Raw genomic sequence first — 16,509 nt, 5'->3', positions numbered from 1 at the left:
GAACCGCCGACCTTACGATCGGCAAGCCCTAGGCGTTGAGGCTTTAACCCACAGCGCCACCTGCGTCCCATAGCTCCCAGGCAAACCCTCGGTTCGTGGTTGCGGTGGGAATTTTCAACAGAAAAAGGCCTGAGCTGGACCAGGAGTACGAAGCTAGATCAGAGACCCAGCGGCTTCTTTCTTCCCCCAAAAGAGTTAAAAGCATGCCTTTAAAAAGCAGTTATAGTCAGACAGCACCTTGACTATGCTGCTAGCATTTGTTTGCTACCAAAAGATGGTCACCAGTTTGAACAGTTTTAAAAAGCGCTAGATAAATTGATGGAGGATTCCAATCATAGCTGTCAACTTTTCCCTTTTCTTGTGAGGAATCCTATTCGGAATAAGGGAATTTCCCTTTAAAAAGGGGAAACGTTGACAGCTATGCTTCCAATGCCTTCCCACCCTCGATTGAAAGAGCATTTGCACCATCTGCCAGTAGCCGTTGATAAAAAAATTACAGGGAGAGAAGGACAAACAGAGCCTTTGTGGTTGTGGCACCCAGACTGTGAAACAATTTCCTTACAGGGGTGCCCAAACTTTTTTCAAAGAGGGCCAGATTTGCTGAAGTGAACATGTGTGAGGGCCGGCCAGAGTTGTTGGGCTTTTTTTAGGACTGAACTTGTTGAGTTTTTACAATTTTACCCCAAAGTAAAGGATTTCACCTCAGGACATATACTGCCACAGGGGCAGGCCAGATTAGGCCCCCAAAACGGACTTTGGACATGCCTGCCTTACAGAGATTTGGTTCCCTGCCACTAAATAAAGAGTCATGGATGCTTTAGCTGAGATTCCTACATTGCAGGGGGTTGGACTAAATGACTCTTGAGGTCCCTTCCAACTCTACAACTCTGTGATTCATTTTTTTGCCAGACATTTGGTTTATCTTGAGGCCCTTCTGATTTTGTTTTATGGGGATTTTTAAAATAAGTGTTCCGTTCTAAATGCTTAATGGCTCCATTTTAAAATGCTCCTATTGCATTTGTATTCCATAATTTTGTATGCTGCTTTGGGGGCCTGATTAAGGCCTAAAAGGCAATGTAGATAGATAGATAGATAGATAGATAGATAGATAGATGATAGATATCTTTCCCTTATAGGGATATTGTTCTCCTCAGTCCTCCTAGTCCTTGCCTGTTCATTGAAACATCCTGATTCATCTGTGCAGTTTTCAGGGAGGTTACATGAGGGTGGTTTGTTGACTATTCCAGACCCTCCAAGAGCCCCTATTTTCCAGGGACAGTCCCAGATTTACAGATGTTTCTGATCTGATCTCAGAATGTCCCGCTTTTCCTTAGGACGTCCCTATTTCCATCAGAGAAATGTTGGAGGGTATGGAGTTATCCGACCCCTGAGCCTTCTGAAGGCAATCCTGTATAGGAAAGTTTTTTTTTAAAAAAAAGTTCAATGTTTTATTATGTTTTTATATATGTTGGACGCTGCCTAGAGTGGCTGGGGCAACCCAGAAAGATGTGTGGGGTATAAATAGTAAAAATTATCCTTATGGAACGGGACGCCCCTATTTTCATCGGAGAAATGTTGGAGTGTACGCTCTTTAATTGTCAGACCTGAATTTGCCTGTGTGGAAATGAATCATAACACCCAAAATAAGTGGAAGTGCCCTAGTCACTGCATCACGCTGGGATCACTGCAAGGCTGAAACCGTCAAAATTACTGCTGTAGGCAGCCCTGAGTTACATAACATGGCCCCTCCTTGCCTGAAACGGGAATGATACACACCACATGGCAGCACCAAGGAGGGAAAAATCGAGTGCTGCGTAAATAAATGCAAGTCAGCAATATTTTCATTGTGTAACGATAGGACACATCAGTTAATGGGAGTGGTTGAAGCTGATTCAGTAGCCGGCAAAAAGATAAATGTTGAAGACAATAACCATTAACCTGCAGTACTCCCTGACCTTTTTCTGTAATGGAGAACCAAGCCAAAATCTAACATGTGTGTCCTTAGGACTTTTGTGAGGAATGCAGTTAAGGAACATGAAGTCAGAATTCAGCAAACGAGGAGGTTTTGCTTCTAATTTCCTTTGCTCCGCAACGCCAGGAGGGTTGAGGACCTCCATTCATTTCTGGCACTCAAATTCCTAGACTCGGAAGTCTTTAATTCAAATTCCGAGACTCGGAAATCTTTACTTTTGCATTTGGGTGTCGGGCTTCCAGTCACAAACGAAATATATCTTCGCAACCCTGACATCTGCCCACCTCTGCCTGAGGAGACCTGAGGTGACACCTGTGTCAGCGCTTATGGTATCTGAAGTTTTTACAGCCCTTGGACCTGGAAATTTAATCGATTTCCTAGTAGAGTTTTCTTGCAAAGTGCTGGTAAAGGCCCAGCCCAGTGATTTTCAGTTGCTAAGGCGCAACAGTGGCCTTTGGTGTGCAAAGGTAGATGCATGAATGCTCTGGTCAGACCTCACCTGGAGTACTGTGTCCAGTTCTGGGCACCACAGTTCAAGAAGGACACTGACAAACTGGAACGTGTCCAGAGGAGGGCAACCAAAATGGTCAAAGGCCTGGAAACGGTGCCTTATTTGGAATGGCTAAGGGAGCTGGGCATGTTTAGCCTGAAGAAGAGGAGATTAAGGGGTGATATGATAGCCATGTTCAAATATATAAAAGGATGTCACATAGAGGAGGGAGAAAGGTTGTTTTCTGCTGCTCCAGAGAAGCGGACACGGAGCAATGGATCCAAACTACAAGAAAGAAGATTCCACCTAAACATTAGGAAGAACTTCCTGACAGTAAGAGCTGTTTGACAGTGGAATTTGCTGCCAAGGAGTGTGGTGGAGTCTCCTTCTTTGGAGGTCTTTAAGCAGAGGCTTGACAACCATATGTCAGGAGTGCTCTGATGGTGTTTCCTGCTTGGCAGGGGGTTGGACTCGATGGCCCTTGTGGTCTCTTCCAACTCTATGATTTGGATGCAAGTGAAACATGGCGGAAAGGAGTTCGTACCCTTCAACTGTTGCGCTTTAAGAAGAGGGAGAGGTAAAGGGTACCTCATCCAATTTGCGTAGGCCCACCTACCTATGGCTGGGCCAAGGCATTTTGCCGCCTGAAGCAAAAAGCGAGAAGTCGCTTCCTCCTAGTCCCGTTCCAGGTGCAAACAGTTCAACAGACACATTGAATTTTATTTCCTCATCCTTCACTGCATCCTGAGGGTGCCGGGCAGTTTGCATAGCACACACTGAACCACACTCTGCTTGTTGCCCTTGAATATTTGCCACCCGAGGCAGCTGCCTCACTCTGCCTCATGGTAGGGCTGGACCCTGCAACTCACCCCTGGCTTCGGCCATACCTACCACCAGCATGCATTTTCTGACATATTCCCTGTGAGGGAACGCTGCCCGGTTCAGATTTTGAAACGGGGTGCCAACTTGAATAAAACATTGGGAGGGGGGCAGGTAGGCCCTGCCCCACATAATCAATCACATGGTGCGAGACACACACACCATTTAGAATCATAGAATCATAGAAGAGTTGGAAGAGACCACAAGGGCCATCGACTCCAACCCCCTGCCAAGCAGGAAACACCATCAGAGCACTCCTGACATATGGTTGTCAAGCCTCTGCTTAAAGACCTCCAAAGAAGGAGACTCCACCACACTCCTTGGCAGCAAATCCCACTGTCGAACAGCTCTTACTGTCAGGAAGTTCTTCCTAATGTTTAGGTGGTGTCTTCTTTCTTGTAGTTTGGATCCATTGCTCCGTGTCCGCTTCTCTGGAGCAGCAGAAAACAACCTTTCTCCCTCCTCTATATGACATCCTTTTATATATTTGAACATGGCTATCATATCACCCCTTAACCTCCTCTTCTTGAATGGCAATGCTCATCAACTGGGGTGGGGGGTAGCGCCTTCAATTATAGCCCCTGCTCATACTCCTACATCACTTACATGGTCCTACATGGTCAAGAATACATTGTATATTTGGAAAGTTATGAGGCTTTCTGACCTTCATCTTGATCATTTTATAAGCCTTTTATGTTTCTGGCTATCAAGGGGGGAAGTTAGTAGATTTATATTTGTGTACCAACGGCAACTGCTTTTTAAGGCATTTCCCCGGCTACGGAACGGAGACTCGGCGCAATGCATTTTTCCTCACATACGTCCTCGTCTGGGTCTTGAAAATCCTCTCTGTGGCATTGCCTCCCTCCTTCCTGGGAACTCCGTGTCCTTGCTTATTGTGGTATTTGCTCTGCCGCCTCCTCCATTTTTCACATCTCCCCTGGGATGGATGTGATAGCTTGCCACAGAAAAAAAAAAATGTGGAGAATTCTGGGATTTTAGCTGGATTTCGCAGTGATCTTACAGACATGCACACCACAAAAGGAGCAGCTGCAAAGGCCGGCCTACATACTCTAACTCAAGCCTTACTTTAGACGGGGGATTGGGGGGGGGCAGTTTTTTTTTTTATTATTTGCTACATCTCTGCTTACAAGGCTTTCACATGCAACTCAGACGCCGGGTTCAATTCGGGGAGACCTGGGACTTGAGTCTAATGTGGCAGCTTTTAGCAGACGGACCTTTACTGCCAGCTCACGGGGAACGTTCGCCCGGAAAAGAAAACAAGTCAGTCTGAACCCACCCACCCTGTTATGTACTGAGTGCAATAGGATCCAAACTGCAGCAGTCTGATTGGCCTAGAACAATAGGATTCAGAATGCAGCAGTCTGATTGGTCCTAGAACAATGCAGCAGTATGATTGGTTGGCAGGAACCACCCAATCATGCTCCAGATAGAAGTGAATCCACAACCTGATTGGCTTACAGTAGAATTCCGGAATTAGCCAATCACGTGCAGCCCATTGTGTAAATAATGTATATAAAGCAGATACTTTGAGGGGACTTTCATTCATTCCTCCTCACCACTATGAGCTGAATAAAGAGCATGAAATCACTTTGCGACTCTGAGTATATTTCACACCCCCAACATAAAGTATTTGCAAGAGATTATTCTATTGCAGGGCTACCTGAATGACCCCACCCTCTGCTATTGCAATATAAGCAATTTCCCCCCATGTTTACAAATTTGAGATAAATCACATTTTCCATATAAAATACGACCCAAGTTAGAAAGAGGGCAAACTTCTGCTACCGGTCATTCTTTGCTCATTGTGGGTGGATTGCTGTGGCCAATCACAGATATTCTAAATTCTGGATTTCTACTGGTGGTAGGATTTTGTTGATTGAGTGTGTAAAGCTTACTGTCGTGTCAATGGCTTCCTTTGTACGTTACTCGTTTCTTTACCCCCTGCCTATGGCGGTACCACGTCTCCCAATGCCCGCCATTTTGAGCCCCCGAAATGCACCACCGGGAAATACGTCTAATTTTAGCACGAGCCAACTTGTTAATACATCTGTCCACTGTGACTGTGGCCTGTGTCAGGCAGTAGATCCCCCCCCCCCCCTTGGCGGGTCATTCCCTCAGCCTTGCTATCTGTAATGGGGAATATAAACTTGAAACCTTTTTTTAAAAAAAAATGCAAGCCATGTGGTCCTACAGCCTACCATACCCTCCAACATTTTCCCGATGAAAATAGGGACGTTCCATTCCATAATGATAATTTTAATATTTACACACCGCACATCTTATTGGGTTGCCCCAGCCACTCTGGGCAGCGTCCAACATATTTTTTTTTTTTAAAAAAAAACATTTAAAAAAACGTGCCTTCTGACAGCTCAGAGGTTGGATAATTCCATACCCTCCAACATTTCTCCGATGAAAATAGGGACATCCTAAGGAAAAATTGGACTTTCTGGGATCAAATCAGAAACTGGGATGGTTTCTCTAAATCAGGGATGTCCCCAGAAAATAGGGACACCTGGAGGGTCTGCAATAATCACCATTTGTTGTTGGTTTACACAGCAAACAAAAATAAATGGAGATGGACTCTAAGTTACTTCATATACTGGCACTGTGTGGCTCAGTCAATGTGTCCCACCCACTAACCTTTCCTCCAGCTTTTCCCTTGCAGTCTCTGTTTAATCCTAGGAATCGGGAGTTAAGAGTTGGCAGCTGATGAACTGTTGACATAGTCTTTTAGCATGACAGGGAAGCAAACAGGGTTTAGCTTGCCCCAAGGATCAGTTCTGGAACAAATCAAGACTCAGTTCTAAAATATGTGAATAAGAGAAGACAGTGCCTCTGAGCATGTGCAGAGTGCCTTTCTTTCAACAATGAGTAATGTAGCCTGCTTTGATTATAGAATCATAGAATCATAGAGTTGGAAGAGACCACAAGGGCCATCGAGTCCAACCCCCTGCCAAGCAGGAAACACCATCAGACCACTCCTGACATATGGTTGTCAAGCCTCTGCTTAAAGACCTCCAAAGAAGGAGACTCCACCACACTCCTTGGCAGCAAATTCCACTGTCGAACAGCTCTTACTGTCAGGAAGTTCTTCCTAATGTTTAGGTGGAATCTTCTTTCTTGTAGTTTGGATCCATTGCTCCGTGTCCGCTTCTCTGGAGCAGCAGAAAACAACCTTTCTCCCTCCTCTATGTGACATCCTTTTATATATTTGAACATGGCTATCATATCACCCCTTAACCTCCTCTTCTGCAGGCTAAACATGCCCAGCTCCCTTAGCCGTTCCTCATAAGGCATCGTTTCCAGGCCGTTGACCATTTTGGTTGCCCTCCTCTGGACATGTTCCAGTTTATCAGTGTCCTTCTTGAACTGTGGTGCCCAGAACTGGACACAGTACTCCAGGTGAGGTCTGACCAGAGCAGAATACAGTGGCACTATTACTTCCCTTGATCTAGATGCTATACTCCTATTGATGCAGCCCAGAATTGCATTGGCTTTTTTAGCTGCCGCGTCACACTGTTGGCTCATGTCAAGTTTGTGGTCAACCAAGACTCCTAGATCCTTTTCACATGTACTGCTCTCAAGACAGGTGTCACCCATCTTGTATTTGTGCCTCTCATTTTTTTTGCCCAAGTGCAATACTTTACATTTCTCCCTGTTAAAATTCATCTTGTTTGTTTTGGCCCAGTTCTCTAATCTGTCAAGGTCGTTTTGAAGTGTGATCCTGTCCTCTGGGGTGTTAGCCACCCCTCCCAGTTTGGTGTCATCTGCAAATTTGATCAGGATGCCCTTGAGTCCATCATCCAAGTCGTTGATAAAGAGGTGTTAGCCACCCCTCCCAATTAGGAGCAAGTGATTTCAGGTCTGAAGTGCCAGTACTCTCAAGCAGGCTAGATCCCCAGCACAGCAAGTATTACTTCTGCTACCTGTCAACAGGTGAAGAAACCATCACCAGAGTCTCAGGATATCATTTTTTGCACAGAGTAGCCCACCCACTGCGTAAACATTGGATAATAATTCTTCAGCAGTTAAAAGAGGTGAAAAAGTGGGCTGGCAGAGACCAGAGAGGATCTTTAGAGAATCATTGCAGATTATTATTTTTTTTCATCTCGAAGTTTAGCGATCTGGCACAACACTGTCGGAGTACTGTAACCTGCGTCACTAAATCAAGACTAGGAGTTCATTTATAGTTAACTGGCAGAGGGAAGTGATACGGGGAGCTTTAAAACAACATTTAATACTTCAATTTTCAAATATTTCCCCAAAAGAAAGCTGACCATTAGTTTGCTAACAAAACACGCTTTATTCATAACAAAAAGGCGTAGGTACAAATATAGAAATATGGCGTGCAGACATCTACAAAAGCCATCTCTAGGCTGCGGTAGGCCGCGGGTGGGTTCGCCATCTTTTCTCCCTCCCCATCCCAAAAGTGACCGTCAATCCTTCAGTGAGGTGAAATCCCCCCGTAACACACACAGGGGTTCATCGCTTGACCTCATAACACCAGCCAGGCTCAGTAGGGAGCGTCTCCCTTGAAGTGTGAACAATGCTGGCGGGTGTCATGGATGGACAGATAACTTCCCTTCTCTGCTTCCTCCTTTGTCTCTCCTGCCACAAGACAGGCAATGGTGGAAATATATATTCTATTCTGCCCCAACAATGCCAAATGAATCCCCCTGCTTGCTCCCTGTTCCCCGCCTCGCTGATACCAGTTTTTCCCTGTCATCTCAGCTGAGGGCATTGAGCAGGTAACTGTATTTGCTGGTGGCGGACAAAATGGCAGGTAATACTTTTCTGGAGAAATGTCTTGCGCTGGAAGACTCACGTAGCAACGCCATCCAGGGCCAAGACTTTAGGGTCTGGAGGGGCCCCAGATGCAGGAGGGCTGGCATATCAGCAACATTTTGAAATAAGCGAAACAGCACACGTTACCTTTGAACCATAATGTCCACAATCTAAAAACTGCGCCACTGGAATTAAGATCTATGGACAGCACTGGATGGAGACCCCGGCTGGTATTTTAGGGAGGCAGATGGATCAGCCATATCCTGGCTCCAGCGGGAGCCCAGAACACACTTAGTTAAGAGGACCGCCAAGAACGCTGTCCCTTCTCGCCCCTGAGGCCTTGCGTCGTAGCTCTTCACCTGCTCAAGTTCATAGAAAACAAAACCGGCATGGCGACTACACAGTTTTCTTGTCTTGTTGGGTAAGGATCTGGGAGACGCAATACGGGATGAGGGCAACCGCTGCCAGGGGCACGGCGGCACTCTTGCAGAAAGACAGGATGTAGAAGAGCATCTCCACTTTAGCAGGGGGCTTGAAAGAGTCAAAGAGGTGCAGGATGAGGAGCGAGGCGCCGATGGAGGCCAGCCGGAAGGCCAGCTGTTGCCCTTGTTTCCCCTTGCAGCTTTCCACATACATTGGGGAGTTGAGGGCCAGTCCCAGCCCAAAGAGGACGCCCAGGTTGCGCAGGAGGCCGGCAAAGGGCGTGGTGTCCAGGTGGACCCAATCTGGGTTTTCACACCACCGCTTGGCCTTTTCCAAGGTCCACAGGAGGTCCACGCCCAGCACCTTGAGCAGCAGGTAGAAACCCAGGGCGAAAGAGAAGAGGAACAGGGTGGTGCCCACATACTTCCGCAGGCTGGGGTTGTAGATGGAGCGTATGTGCTGGAAAGATTCGGCAACCACCATGCCTGGTTTGGGGGGAGAGAAGACATTGCCGGTCAGGGGACACACACACCTCCAAACTTTTGGAAGCAATCTTAAGGCTACGCAGTGACGTCTTTTGTGGTATGCTTGGCAAAACGGCTCAGGTCTTTAGAAAACTAAACAAGGTGGGACACCTGGGTTGCCATCACACCCTCAAAGACAAAGTACAGTGGTGCCCCGCAAGACGAATGCCTCGCAAGACGGAAAACCCGCTAGACGAAAGGGTTTTCCGTTTTGGAGGTGCTTCGCAAAACGAATTTGCTATGGGCTTGCTTCGCAAGACGAAAATGTCTTGCGAGTTCCTGCGGGGGTTTTTCCCCTCCCCCCCTTTTCCCCAAGCCGCTAAGCCGCTTAACAGCTGATCGCTAAGCCGCTTAACAGCTGATCGCTAAGCCGCTTAACAGCTGATCGCTAAGCCGCTTATCAGCTGATCGCTAAGCCGCTTATCAGCTGATCCACTAAGCCCGCTAAGCCGCTAATAGCCTTTTAGCAGCTAATCCGCTAATCCCTTAAGCCTTTAATAGCCGTGAATAGCCGCTAAACCGCTAATAGCGCTAAGCCGCTAAGCCGCTAATGGGCTTGCTTCACAAGACGAAAAAAACCGCAAGACGAAGAGACTTGCGGAACGGATTCTTTTCGTCTTGCGAGGCACCACTGTATTCTGTTTTATGGGTATCTCACAGCCTCATCAAGACCTCATTTGGGCAGGTCAGAGTGATTTTTCTCAGGCTGGAAGGGGAAGGGCTCCCAGGTGGGAGGTGGGAAATTCAGCTCTCTGTATGTATGAAGGTTAAGATAAATTGGTGGCCAAAAGTTACACAGAATTCATAGCTGTCAACTTTCAGATTTGAAAATAAGGGATCAGCAGCCTCACCTGTCCCGGGGATAGTCTACAGGTTATCTAAGAATCCAGGATAGGAGCAGGAAGCAGTGGGAAACGGCGCTGGAATAAGGGATTTTCCCGCAAAAAAAGGGAAGGTTGACAGCTATGACACACATATATTTATAATTTTGTTTTTTATGAGGATTATATGAGAAATATTATTAATGTATCTTTCTTTCTTTTTCTCTTCTGTTTTATTATTTTATTTTGAATTTTATGCTATATTAGGATGAAAACCTTTAATAAAATTACCGTATTAGACGCACCAGACCACAAGACGCACCTAGTTTTTGGAGGAGGAAAACAAGAAAAAAAATATTCTGAATCTCAGAGGCCAGAACAGCAAGAGGGATCGCTGCGCAGTGAAAGCCGCAATCCCTCTTGCTGTTCTGGCTTCTGGGATAGCTGTGCAGCCTGCATTCGCTCCATAAGACGCACACACATTTCCCCTTACTTTTTAGGAGGGGAAAAGTGAGTCTTATAGAGCAAAAAATACGGTATTTTTTTTTTTAGACCTCATTTCGGGGAGCACGCTGATTTTGTTCTGTGGAGTCTGCGTATTAGAATCTGCAGCTGAGTCCACGGCAACAAATTCTACTGTATTCCATAGCTGCAGCCTTGCCGTACATCTCAATATATCATACCAGGCGGTGATTAACCTGCACTGACCTGAGAAGACACCGGCGACAACTTGGTGGGGGAAATGGGCAGCGATGAAGACACGGGAGAGACAGACGCAGACTTGGACAACAGCAAAAGCCGCCCAGAGCACTGCCTGCAAGAAACTGCAAAAGGAGACAAGAGATGAGAAGAGAACAGAGGTGAACACTGGCAAGCCAGACTTTTCTGGGGCATCTCCTGAGCTCACTTGCAAGCTATACAGATCCTTTCCCACCCACTGTCAGGAAAAATGTAAGAGCTCCGGAGAATTAAGACTGTTAAGTTGTGGGTGAACATATCAGACGACACAGTGATTCTTCAAACAGCTCTTGGTTATTCAGAGGCCAGAACAGAACTGAACTGAAGGGCTCAGTCAGCCTGCTTATATAGAGCTCCAGTACCATGTTACTGTAACAACTTTCTAAAACTATCCAATCACTGAACATCACTTTCCATCCTTCATTTGCATAACTATCTACAGTATCCCCCTGCTGGCCCAGGGTGAGAACTTCAGTACATAACAAAGACTTTGGGTTCCTGTGCAGTTTTTGCATTGGCCAGCCTCTGTCACCAGGGGAAGAGCAGTGTAATATGAAAGCAGAGGTCACAACAGGTTGTTAGATTGCAGTGTGAGCCTGACTTTCCTCTGGCTTCACAACTGAAACGACAGACGAGCAAACAAGCCAATCAAAATCCTGCTCAGCTGCCAAATGTTGTCCCTTCCTACAGACTTCAGGCAGGCTGTCATTGTCTGATGATTGAGAAATCTCTTGGCAACAGCTTGGGGCAGTCAATCCGCACAACCATCTGGCTTCTGGTTCAGACATGTAGGAATGTACCGTATTTTTTGCTCTATAAGACTCACTTTTTCTCTCCTAAAAAGTAAGGGGAAATGTATGTGCGTCTTATGGAGCGAATGCAGGCTGTGCAGCTATCCCAGAAGCCAGAACAACAAGAGGAATTGCTGCTTTCACTGCGCAGCGATCCCTCTTGCTTTCCTGGCTTCTGAGATTCAGAATATATTTTTTCTTGTTTTCCTCTTCCAAAAACTAGGTGCGTCTTGTGGTCTGGTGCGTCTTATAGAGCGAAAAATACGGTATTTTCCAAAGCATGATCCGAGAGAGGCACCCTTGTACTGATCACAGTGAAGGAGTTTCCAGCATAGCCCTGCTGCACTTTGAAACATTGCATATTGACAACCATATGTCAGGAGTGCTCTGATGGTGTTTCCTGCTTGGCAGGGGGTTGGACTCGATGGCCCTTGTGGTCTCTTCCAACTCTATGATTCTATGATTCTATGATTCTATTCTATATGCCTTCTCCCGGTTCCCAATGAGAATAATTCACTTTTCCAGTTGCTACAGGCAATTTTAATGACAACATCTACTAGGGGTGGAGGGGCAATTTGATCTTCATTGCAATTCAGTGAGAAACTAACTAACTTGCACTTCTCGAACCAACGTGCGAACACTGTGTGAACACAGCTATCCTGCAAAATTTGTCATCCTCTGAATTGCGCAATGCAGTTCCCCATGCAATATAGCAGAGGGGGAATGTGAACAGAACCACACACATTCATGGAAATAGTATTAACATGCATAATACTTGGGGAAATTGCTTGCCAAAATATGAATGATTAGCCAGAGAGCCATATCAAAATGTGCTTATTTGGAGAAATTTGCATTAAAATGCTGTCAACTTTTCGTCAGGATTTTTTAAAAAAAAAAATGCAGAAATGTGGAGAACTGAGAATGCTAAGTTTGGAGAAATGGGAAACTTAGAGCACTGAAATCAACAGATCCATCCATCCCTAAGATATGCACAGGGACATTATTGTTCTCTCCTGGTATATTTTTGTACCTTTTGTAAAAGGTTACTGCCAAAGAGATAAAATGCAGGACCTCCAATTTTCCCTTCCACAACGGAAGCCTTGTTGCACGTCGTAATATTAATTCTCCTTGAAGCAGAAAATACTTCCCAGCACTCTCCCTTGCTCAGGGAGAGTGCCTTTTGTTAATATTGCTGGCGTTGCTTACCGGTGTTTCCAAGATGGCTGCTTCTTTTTCAATGCAATGGAGAGGATGGCTGTAACCATCACATAGTACACGCCGGCTGAACCCATCGCGTGTCCAGAGGGACTCCCTAAAGTGAAAAGGAAAGTCAGACACCTTGGCTCCAAAACCTCCGTATCACCCTCAGCCTTGCCTGAAAGATATTACTACAGCAAGACCCTTTCAAGCTGTCTATATAACTTTCCAGAGGGGAAATAAAATCCAAAATCAGATGCAGGCCTTATGTACCTGCTGAGTCGTTTGTCTTTCTGTACATTCCTTTCTCAACCACCCTGGCACCAGCCAGCCCGGAATGTTAAGTGTGTCATCATGTCCTATCTATCTGTATACATCCTCTCCTTATCACCCTGGAATGTTAAGTGCACTCTGTACGTTCTCTGAGTCTCACTATATCAATCACTATAGATTGTTTACTAAGGAAGTCTCCATGCCTGGTCTAACTCTGTGTTCCTTTTACCTATTGATGATTAATGTCTTATACGTAACCCTTGCATACGCATTCGTGTTCAACCAATCAGCAGCAAGCACATACGAGGCAATGCTGTAATATTCAATAAAAGGGACTCTCCGAGACATGCTCGAGGAGATGCCTCCCAGATGACACCCACTACTCGTCTGTCGTTTATTTCAACCCAACATGTACCCAAATACTACTCTTTATGTATTGATTTCCCACCCCCTTCAAGGCTCACCAGTCAGAGCCCAAGCAACATATTCTGCAACAGCTGAGCAAGTCTTGTGGTTGGCGTCGCTTTCTGTTTTCCAGGGAAAACACAGATTCAGAGAGCGCCTAGATTTTGATCTGAGACTGAACCGTGTTTTGGTGGTGGGAGTTTAAGGCAGAGCTTCATTGACCATTGACTTCATTTTTAGCATTTAACTTAACCCATTTGGCTCTTAAAATGTATCTTTCACTGAGCTTCAGACATGGGTGAGGAAATTAAATCTTGCAAGGCTATATTGTGCTCCAGTACAGGAAAGTACGGAAAATGCAGGCGCTCACCAAACATATGGAATTGTGATTAACTCAAGACACGGCCTAGATTTATCAAACCTGTTTACAGTGGTACCTCGGGTTACATACGCTTCAGGTTACATACGCTTCAGGTTACAGACTCCACTAACCCAGAAATAGTGCTTCAGGTTAATAACTTTGCTTCAGGACGAGAAAAGAAATTGTGCTCTGGCGGCGCAGCAGGAGGCCCCATTAGCTAAAGTGGTGCTTCAGGTTAAGAACAGTTTCAGGTTAAGTACGGACCTCCGGAACAAAGTAAGTACTTAACCCGAGGTACTACTGTATTATTATTTTATTTATTAGATTTATATCACCATAAGATCTCAGGGCAGTTCACAGAATAACTGTCTTTATGATTATATTTTTTGGTGTTAATGCATTCCCTTTTTTCCTTCCTGCCCTGCCTCTGGTTACATGGCCACCCTTTCCTTCGGCATCTCACCTGGGCCAGTTTCACACGTAGCAGGGAACTGCTGGATTGCAGGGGCCGAGGTGTTGTGGTAGAAACTGGCCTCACGTACCCACCAGTAAGGTCTCTGCCCAAACAGGATCCTGTAGAGAAAAGGAACATGAGAGGCACTGTGAGTCTCTGCTGTAGGAAGGGATTGCTGACAACAGAACCAGCTAGGGCCGAAAGGAAAGAGAGTTGCGACACCCACACAAATTCCTGAGTGTTAAGGATCACAATGCAAGCAGACCAGAAGGCTCCCATGTTTTCGTGGAGTATTTTGGAGTCTGGTGCTGGAAAAAAACAGATCTGGGGGCTAAATAGATATTTATCCTAGATGCTAACACCAAAGGCAGTAATAGGCCGTGCACAAAACTCGTTAAAGTCAACCAGGGGGAACCAAAGACTTTCCTCCCATTCCACAAGTCCAGAAAAAATAACTTGACAGACTGGCATGGAACTTGCAGAGAGGAGCTCGTGAAAGGGAAGGAAAGAGTGGAAGGGAAATGGAAAGGACTTGTTCTATTGAGGCCATCCTAACAGCTGGTTTCACAGAATAGCAGAGAGCAGCTGGAATGGGTAGAATGGTTTGTTACCGGGGTTCGGACTAGCCAGGAAGTCTTCCCATTCCAAATTTATGGAAGCTAGCTGTGGCTATTCTTGGTGCCTACTTAACAAGTACGTGGGTGGCGCTGTAGGCTAAACCACAGAGCCTAGGGCTTGCCGATCAGAAGGTCGGCGGTTCAAATCCCTGCGACAGGGTGAGCTCCCGTTGCTCGGTCCCTGCTCCTGCCAACCTAGCAGTTTGAAAGCACAAAGTGCAAGTAGATAAATAGGTACCACTCCGGTGGGAAGGTAAACGGCGTTTCTGTGCGCTGTTCTGGTTCGCCAGAAGCGGCTTAGTCCTGCTGGCCACATGACCCGGAAGCTGTACGCCGGCTCCCTCGGCCAATAAAGCGAGATGAACGCTGCAACCCCAGAGTCGGCCATAACTGGACCTAACGGTCAGGGGTCCCTTTACCTTTGCTTAACAACATTACATGCCCAGATGAAGAAAGCCTGAGTTCAAGCGACCACCTTAGAGCAGGCAAGACACTTACCACTTGAAGACGAGGTTCAGCCAGTCGCCAATCACAGCCACCCAGATGAGTTTGATCCCCACCGCTTCGCAGAGGTGGAACCAGATGGGGAAGAAGACAAAGAACGTGTTTCGGAGGTCGGCAGCGAAAGAAACAAAGAGGAACCAATCCTGGGCTGCCGGGTAGCTTGTTTGGAGGTAGTGTGTGGCTTGGATGCCTGAGTGATGGAGAAAGTCCATGCCCGCTTCCATTCTGTCGATAGCTGAGCGACCAGCTATTTCGGTCCGCGCTGAAGCTGCACTACACCCTTGGACGGCTCTCATCGCCTTTTATCTTCTCCCGTGTGCGGCAGATTGAGCTTTGGACTTAAAATCACTTTGGTACAAAAACACCTTCCCGATCAAAGGTGCTTCCCCCCCTTGCTTGGGACAAACAAGTTTAGAGAAACTTATGTAAGAGGAACAAACAAGCCCTCCAAAACAGCCTGTTGCCTTCGCCGCAAAAGCGTTAACTCTTTCCAGGGCCACATTAAATCTTCATCCCGTCCCTGGGTAAAAGGAAGCTTCTCTGGTTGGTGCACAACTTCTGCATCCTAGCTCAGGGCTGATGGAGGAAATTTGCTATGTGCATGAATCCCTGGGTTGAAATTTTCAAGGCTTTAGTACTGCTCACAGGGGGGTTCCCGGCAGGTCATTTTATATTATCCCACTCCTCCCTCTGCATAAAAAACCCCAATAATAGGCAACTGCAGCAACTCAGTTTAAACTGCCTTTAAAAACTAATGGAATTTAAGAGAGACCAGATAGACACAGGGTTCTTCCACACTAGGCATTTAGTGTGGAATTGCTATGTTTTGCTTGCTCACTTGTTATGGGGCAGCCACACAGCGCAGTCATCGGAATCCTTGCCTCTTCTGTTCTCCAACTGCAGCACACAAACTGTGCAGTAGTCATTCTACAAGTTTCTTTGACCGTCCCTATCACAGCTCCAAAGTCCTCCCTAAATCTGTAATCTCAGGATACGTGCTCAAGATCATTTAATGCACACAAGCTACTGCACAACACCTTTGAACCACCCCTTTAGCGCTTACAATGGTGATGGCTAATAATGCAATAAGCATAAGTAGAAAACCAGTAAGTGTTTCAGGTTATACGCAGGCCGGATCCTATGCATGTTTATTTAGAAGCAAAGCTGAGACTTAATGCATACCCTCCAAGTGCCCTGATTTTCCAGGGACAGCCCCAGAATTACAGAAGCCATCCTGAGGGCCTTCTCAGTAGT

General features: G+C 46.2%; 1 protein-coding gene and 1 long non-coding RNA gene across 2 annotated transcripts; both read right to left on the bottom strand.

Annotated features, from left to right (window-relative positions):
• Positions 1–5,602: 5,602 nt before the first annotated feature.
• LOC310661684 lies at positions 5,603–7,265 on the bottom strand. The gene is made up of 2 exons (XR_014504060.1): positions 7,196–7,265; positions 5,603–6,243 (listed from the first exon to the last, which is right to left on the bottom strand). It is a non-coding gene; the product is annotated as an uncharacterized lncRNA (long non-coding RNA).
• Positions 7,266–7,645: 380 nt separating this feature from the next.
• LOC310661577 (glucose-6-phosphatase catalytic subunit 1-like) lies at positions 7,646–15,732 on the bottom strand. Its single transcript, XM_083407935.1, has 5 exons — positions 15,250–15,732; positions 14,144–14,253; positions 12,651–12,756; positions 10,624–10,739; positions 7,646–9,055 (listed from the first exon to the last, which is right to left on the bottom strand). Exons 1-5 carry the CDS (start codon positions 15,549–15,551, stop codon positions 8,544–8,546), a joined length of 1,146 nt encoding a protein of 381 aa, XP_083264061.1. The 5' UTR covers positions 15,552–15,732; the 3' UTR covers positions 7,646–8,543.
• Between the last annotated feature and the right edge of the window lie 777 nt (positions 15,733–16,509).

Source organism: Podarcis tiliguerta, assembly GCF_965153285.1.
Source record: "Podarcis tiliguerta genome assembly, chromosome: 13".
NCBI classification, from domain to species: Eukaryota; Metazoa; Chordata; class Lepidosauria; order Squamata; family Lacertidae; genus Podarcis; species Podarcis tiliguerta.
This window is presented reverse-complemented; position numbering and strand designations above follow the sequence as displayed.

Bases quoted from the DNA above. Each gene is read 5' to 3' on its own strand.
- LOC310661577 (XM_083407935.1), bottom strand. From the start codon at position 15,551: ATGAGAGCCGTCCAAGGGTGTAGTGCAGCTTCAGCGCGGACCGAAATA. The intron at 14,254-15,249 runs GTAAGTGTCTTG...TTTTCTCTACAG, and splicing joins CTGAACCTCGTCTTCAAGTG to GATCCTGTTTGGGCAGAGAC. The intron at 10,740-12,650 runs GTAAGCAACGCC...CTCCTTTTGCAG, and splicing joins CAGCCATCTTGGAAACACCG to TTTCTTGCAGGCAGTGCTCT.